Source organism: Nyctibius grandis, chromosome 3 (assembly GCF_013368605.1).
Source record: "Nyctibius grandis isolate bNycGra1 chromosome 3, bNycGra1.pri, whole genome shotgun sequence".
In the NCBI taxonomy this organism is placed as follows: domain Eukaryota; kingdom Metazoa; phylum Chordata; class Aves; order Nyctibiiformes; family Nyctibiidae; genus Nyctibius; species Nyctibius grandis.
In genome coordinates, this window is record NC_090660.1 from 9,806,145 (window position 1) to 9,813,906 (window position 7,762).

General features: G+C 40.0%; 1 protein-coding gene across 1 annotated transcript; it reads right to left on the minus strand.

The window, feature by feature from the left end:
* Positions 1-6,788: 6,788 nt before the first annotated feature.
* On the minus strand, positions 6,789-7,526 carry RNF182 (ring finger protein 182). Its single transcript, XM_068397097.1, has one exon. It carries the CDS (start codon positions 7,524-7,526, stop codon positions 6,789-6,791), a length of 738 nt encoding a protein of 245 aa, XP_068253198.1.
* Between the last annotated feature and the right edge of the window lie 236 nt (positions 7,527-7,762).

The window sequence follows — 7,762 nt, forward strand, 5'->3', positions numbered from 1 at the left end:
TGAAGCATGGAAAAGCTGCTATCTAAGGAGAGGTCAAATTGACTAGGATCTTCAGCTTGGAAAAGAGGCAGCTGAGAAGTATGAGGGATAAAATCATGATGTTAATATTTCTAGAGAAAGATGAAGTTCTGAGAGGAGTGGAGGAAACAACGTGCAATCACACCTCGGAACTGCTTTTCCTAGCAGAAAAAGTAGGGGGCGCATAACTAGTATCTTAGGAGTTTTTAAGACAAAGCAGACCTTTTCCACAAAGTGTATAATTAAATTATGGAACTCGCTGCTGCGGGATTTTACGGATGTCAAGACTATAAATGGGTTAAAAACACCATTTAAAGGAATTCACAGAAATCCATGGGGAAGAATCTAACCCACAGATACAGACATAACTTCCATCTCAAGAGGTCTCCAAACTGCAGATTGCCGTGATTGAGGAGGAATATTGGAAGCTCACTGTCCACATGGGCTATTCATATGTATTTTTACATGCATCCACCACCACTTACTCTTAGAGAGACCCTTCTTTAACCAGCAGACTGTCTATCTGACCCAGGCTCAGCATTCTTTTATGAAGCATAGTACTGCTTTTTTAGGTAAGTATCTTTCAAATGCAAAACCACATGAAGTCCATCTGTCCACCTAGGGTTCCTTAGTCACACTGCTCCTTCTTGTCATTTGAGATAGGCAGAGGATTATCCAGTATGTTGTTAAGAAATTGGCAGTGCACTGTTTCTGTTGCGAAGACATGAGTCATTTTTTCATGCACAGATCTGATTCCAGCGACACAGTTGCAAAGGCATCTTTTCAAACTCTTCTTCTTAACACTGGATTAAGTTTTTCTTCTAAGCTAAGCTGTCAGCAAAAACTGCTCTGCAGCGAGTGGCAATCAATCCAGCCTTGTCTCTCAACAAGTTAAGAGTTTTGACATAGTGTGGTTCTCACATAGAGGTTTGCTTATGAAGAGGACATTTAATTGCTTTTTAAAAGCATACTTTTATTAAAATCATCCACTTCTAGAAAGAAAAACTCTATCTAAAGAAGTAGGCTGTTTGCCTCAGCACCTCTTGAAATGTCAGTAATATTGCCACGTACGTGCTTGGGAAGATGTATTTCTTCAGTTTCACTTGACATTTTTCACTCCCTAATGCAGAAAGAAGTGCCAGCCAGGACTTGCCAGGAAATATGTCTACTGGTACATGGCATACGATCTTAGTGAAGTATTAGCTGTTCAGCAACTGGTTGCTTATCTCTTGCATTACTTGAACAACAAGAATTATAAATTATTCAGCTACAGTATGAAATGGATAAATATCATACATTTCCCAGATTTCATAAAAGTTAAAACAGTAGGCACAAAATAAAGGGATTACATTATGAAAAGAAAAAAACGGGATCAGTATGAAGAAAACATTTCCTCACAAAGATGCCTATTAAAGGGCTGAAAAGTCCCTCATGGGAAGAGGTGGAAGCCTCATCACTTGAGATATGTAAAACCAGACTAGACAAAGCTTTCATGTCCCTACAGCGGCAGAGGAAATGGATAAAATGACTTATTAGGCTTTTTTCTACCCACCTCTGATTTCTATGATTTAATACATTTTAAAAATGCAAACATTTGTATAACACAAGAAAGAGGCAGAAATACAATAAAAGGATTTTTAGTTGTAGTGTTGCCCAACACAATGAAACTTGATTTAAAATGAAATTTATGCTAGCAATTCAGACTGCAAGATGACTTCTCTTTGTTTAAGGTCTAGCACTGAAAGCTTTGCTACTGCCACACATGTCTCTAAAAAGATGATTTACCATCCCCAGACTGGGGATTTATTCTCTGTGCCAGAACTCTTTATAAACTGTGACAGTTCAACTTTTGACAAGGGGAGCTGATGCAAAAGGCAGAATGGTGCTTTACAGAAAAGCAGTGGAGTATGGGGTTTGTGCCAAAGGTCTGGCAGACTTATAAACTCCCTGAGGAATCTCCAGCACTAAATATTTACTGATGTCACTCAAAGGATAACATCTAATCTGCTAGTATGAAAGTAAAAGTAGACTCTCAGTCTCTTTCCATCCCTTTGCATAGCTTAAAATTATTTCAAAATTTTCACTTCTTCTTCTTTCCCCAGTATTTTTTTTTCTCCTTGAAGGCACTGCTCCATTTAAAATAAATCACAGTCTTGCTTTTGTAGAAATATGAAGAAATCTGGAGGAAAAAAAAAGCCCCGAGAAACCTTGGGATAGTTAAAATGAGCCTGTTTAAGAGCGGAACACTGTGGACCTTTCACCACACCCAACATCCACGCAGGAAGATGCAATCATGACGTACAACTGCTGTCCAAGAAATCAAGATGCACAACTGAAATGAACTATCGCTGAGGTAACGTGGGGGAGTGTGGTGAGTCATGGTGGTCCACAGGCTTGGGACAACCTCTCACTAGTTTTGAACCAGCCAAGACAAGGCAGGATGTAGCCATGAGTTTTCCTTGCTTTGACATCAAAACTGTTGTAACAACCTGCTGCCATTTCCCCTCTGTACCCCATTCGCTCTTGCATTCTGGCTGCAATGTGCCATCTTTTCAGTATTAATCTTGCTTTGCTTGACTGGGCTGTAAACTCAGTATAGTAGAAAAGGTTGTTTCATTTCAAAATACTGTTTACCCGCAGTCCCATGTAGCCTTGTCCCAGCAGAGGGGGCAGAAAAGTAATGGAAAAAAGTGAGCTGAATCTAACCTTGGAAGTGGTTAGAATTAGGAAAAACAATGGTTCTGTACCCTAATAACAAGGAACGCCCTCAAACACACCACCATCCACCTTCCTGTGAACCTCCTCAGATCCCCTTCCTCTGGTTGAAGTAATGTGTAGCCATTTAGCTGGAAAGCTGTGTTTCCCTGTACTGTACTCGTCTGTTTGTCTGTGTGCTGCTGGACTCAGCTGTATCTTCAGGTAATAAAGTCCACTGGAAGAGCATCTATTCTGGGACACATTGTAAAATGCTGGCAACCCTGAAGTTTGCCAATAGTGCTATGAGGACAAGAGTTCACCTATTTTAAGTGTTTTATATTAGCATATACAGTTTTGCAGGCGTATAATCAATATAGTAGGACAAAGCTCACAATGCAGCTAAACCAAAGACATCAGCCCTTATTTTGGTCAATCTTCTTTGAAAGATTGTAGCTTTAAATAGTTAACATAATAGAAGGAGTATGCCCAAATCTAAGGATCTCTTTAAATTATAAAGTTCAATACTTTGCCATATGGAAAGTAAAAATACTCAACCGTAGTAGCAGTAGCAAATGACTTAATTACCAAATTAATTTTAAAAACCAGAAGGGTAAGTATGAGGAACATTAAGCTCTGCAGCTCTACCCCAAACTCCTTATTTCAAACACAGCCCCTTTGTCCCAGGCATAGACCCCTCTCTGCTTTGCACAGCTTCTCAGCCACAGCCCACCCCCAGCCCTGAGGCCCCACGTCCTGTTTACGAACCCCCAGGCCCTGCCTTCCACGTAACCCACTCTGTTAAATGCCCTTTAGGCTCTGGGCTCAGGCCACACTTGCAGGAGAGCCTCATCCCTCACTGAGACCCGCTCAGAGGATGGTCCAGCTCAGCACATCCTTCCTGATGTTGTGCCCAGCAGCTACTACCTCACCATCCCGCCCCAGCCTCAGAGGATACCACTATATCATTCTGTAAATGAGCAGCCGGTGAGGATACAGTCTGCATCCACAGGATAAGCAAGAATTAAAAACAAAAAAAATCTCATTTGGACTAAATTAATCCTGTAGCAATGAATCTATAACATTTTGTACCCGGTTGAGTCATATATCTGGGCAAAGCAGGAATAAAATCCTACTGAAAGGGAATTGTCTTGGCATGCAGGCAGTATTTTATGACCAAAGGAGCCATTACTCTCCAAGGAGAGAAAAAAGTCACAGAAAGGGAAGGAAACACAGGCAGGTAGGTATGCAGGACTTGATGCTAGCCCCATTTACACTAACTTGAGCAGAGTTATTCCACTGCAGAGAACACAAGAGTTTTCAGTTCTAAATCTTAAGGATGGTGGAGAATAAAAATAACGCAAGAGTAATATCTGAAGTTCTTCTAGTCTCAGTCACACAGCAAATATCTTCTCCACAAATAACTGAGATTTAGACCTCCCAGCAATTCTCAATGGCCATATTATAAGTCATACAGGAATTTTATGAGACCAAAGCTGTAATAACGTGCTCTGGCTGAGCGGCAGAATAGCAATGCAATCAATATGTTTTTGCACACTCACATTTTTGAGTGGATTAGTATTGCAGTACAGTCTAAAATAACAGCATAAATTTAACAGGGTGGCAGTCTTAAAAGTAATGAAGTATAATAACAGGTGTATTTATTTGTGCTGTGATGTGTAACTGATACCACTGTAATCCTGCCAAGATTAGGCTCTGGTTTAAAACAGAGTACAAAATACCTGGTGCTGGAGCCAAGATAATCAACTGAAAATCGAAAGGAGAAGACAACAGGTAGCACTGTAGACATGTTGTGCAGGGGTAATACATATATGCCACACATTTGCAAAACCTACTTTCTCTATTAGGCAGCCCTTTATTAGAGACACTATATTCAGACAGATTGAACAAACCCTACAACATATAAATCCCTAAGACTACAAATACATCTTTTCCCAAAGTTATGAAGTACTATAAAACCACATACATTTCTATTTTTCTTGCTTTTTTGACATGATCATTGTTGGATACTTAAAATTTATTAGTTCATAGAGGAGTCAAACCTTGCAGTATACCAGGACTGGAGGTGATACCTCTTCTAACTATATGTGCTTTACCACAAACATTAAAAACAATTACTTAGGAATAGCAATTTCTAGGAATTCTGAAAATATTTTAGTTATTATTGTTATCAAGTCATTACAGAAAAGTCTGAAGCATTTGCTTTAATCATTCAGTACATAGCTCCATAACTCCATACACTTGAAAACTATAATTTCTCTAGAAGTTTTCTTCTTACATATGTGTCTATATGTACATACACACACATATATATGCACTATTAGAAAATGAGTTTCAAGAAAAGCAGGACCACATTTTTCCCTATGTTTGCAATAGGATACTGTAGATACCATCTGTGCCATCTACAAAAATTGGACCAGCTTGACTTCAAATCCTCTTGAGCGACAGAACAACCACGTACACTCTCCTTTTCCCATCAGCATTTTTCATTCTTACCGAAGTCAGTTTGCTCTAAGAATATATTGTTAGGCCACACATTCAGTCTTCATGCAACAAACCCCTCTCCCTCTTACACTGCCTTGAAATTACTAAATCTTATGCCTGATCCAAAAACTATGCTTGCACTGCTCAACTCCTCCTTCTCAGTTTTTACCCTGCTGTGCACAGGACAATGAGTTAGCAGCTGTGGTGTTGACTAGACATAGTTATACACATAAACATTAAATATTTCTTACTTTTGTGCTCTTCCAGTTCAAAAAGTAGCCTAAACCATGCAACATACAAGCAAGCCTTACAGGGCCTGATTCTGTTTGTGCAATGGTAAATCATCAGTAATTCCTCCGAACTCAACTAATCAAGACACGCTAATTGCCACATCTAGAGTGCCGTCAACTCACAATGGTGACAGAGGGAGTTTAGGGTATTAAACATTTTGAAGGACTATGCGTTAAACAGAAGCCTTCCCAAAGTCATAGTGCCTCCTTACAGTGCTCATTCTGTGAACTCAGAAAGCAAAAGAAACCCAAAAAACCCAACAGTTAAGTATTTCAGAATTTTTCTGAAATTTGTGTTAGTCATTGAAGGTCCATTTCCTAATAGTTGGGAATAAAGATCTATCTTGATAGCTGAAGTCACATAAGCCAAATTCTTCATCGTATCTACCACAGAGTAGGTGGGCATGAAGTTGGTCAGGAAATTTGTTAGGAGGACTAACGGGCTGGAAATGTGGTGTAGTGGTGAAAATGCTGGGAGGGAGGGTAAGCATAACAGAACATAGCTAGAGAACTCTGCAGAGCTCTGAAGCCTTGAAGGGAAGCCTAAGGTGTATGCATACTGAAATAAGCACATCTAGAGAAGAGCAAATGTGTGGCTGGGACCCTGGAAGTACTCATTAGCGGGAGTATCTGAGAGGGAGTTGCAATTATATGACAAGTAAAGTGGGCTTCTGCTTGCGGAAATTGTTTTGGAGACATGTTTTTAGCATGGGAAAAAAAAAGGTTCCTCATGCCGCAGAATGCAAAAAATCTGTGACCTCCCACAAGTATTTTTGCTATAACAAGAAATGGAAAAAACAATGATAGCTTGTCTTCTTATAATATTAACTAACAAAGTGATTTCTTTTGCTGTAAGTGATAAAAACCAGATATTCCAAAGCATGAGATGCTTTGGATGAAGAGATGCTGTACTTCGACCTGGCAGGTACCTGTTATACTAATTTCTTCTAGAGTGGATCCTGCAGCCTTGAATGACATGATCAAGCCAATAGAAAGCAAAGGGCTACTCATTTGAACAGTGGCACCAGCAGGCACCAAGTTTATCCCTTTCTACAATCTGGCCTTTTAAAATCAGCACATAAATTTTATTTCCATTATTTAGCTTAAAAAAAGGAGGAAAAATAAAATAAACCAAATAGAAATACAAGGACCATATAACTAGGGCAACTGCTTCCATTTAGTGGGATGGACAACAGTAAGAATAAATAAGAATACAAAGACAGGATAAATCAACTATGCTACACACATGTGGCAATACATCTTATTTTACCGTATTTCTTATCAAGATGACATGCAGTCTAGAACTTCATGGCAAACACACTGGCAAAAGCCATAAACCATGAGAATAACAAGGCTCGAAGGAACAAGGCTTACAAAGACAACCCCAAGGGTGACTTTCTTAGATACCAGTAAATAAATCCCTAAAGGCAAGGAACTAAAGTACAGCAACCCTAGCAACCAAACTAGCACGCGAATTGAGGTCTGGAAGAGCAAAGATGTGCAGTTCCACACTGTCCAGTTGTGGGACACAGTGGCAACAGAATCAAAACTTGTAGGCCTGTAAAATTCTACCACGGGGGTTGAGTTCAGAGTCTGGGGGCTTTCTCTTTGTACTTCCATGATTGTTATAACCAGGCAATTAGAAGAGGTGTGAGAAGGGCTAACCAGAGATGCCAACCTTTTAGGAGTTAGCAACAGTTCTGTTGGGTTGTCTGGTAGGCACTTCTTTCCCTTTCCCCCACAAGCTAAATTCAGAAGGATGTTGTTGTCGTCAGGAAGACTACTAACCTCATCATCTGGCAGGCACGTTTCAAACCTGCAGAACGGGCATACTATGACTCCTTGCGGGGAATCACCGAAGTCTATGATCTTACAAAGGCATTTGGCACATACTCTGTGACAACACTCCAGCACTTTTGGTTTTCTCTGTCGCAGGTTATAGCGGTTGTAACAGATCTTGCACTCAAGCTCATCTGAGCTCTGGGTCTCCACAGACTCCTCTGGTAGTTGACTGGTCATTTCTTCTGATGGTTTTTAGACTTATGGAAAGAGGAGTCAAGGGAAGAATAGGTCACTCAGGTTTATTTTATAACTTTTCCCTGATTATCCTATCACCCATCTCAAACAGGAAAAGAGGAGATGATGTTGTCAAAAAGCATCAGTAGGCAACATCCATTTTCAGCATCTGCTAGGGATTGTGCACTGCATGTCCTTTACTATGAGCCAGGCATCCATCTGAAAACAATGATGTGGAA

Excerpts from the sequence above, each read along its gene's own strand:
- RNF182 (XM_068397097.1), bottom strand. The coding sequence starts at position 7,526 with ATGACCAGTCAACTACCAGAGGAGTCTGTGGAGACCCAGAGCTCAGAT.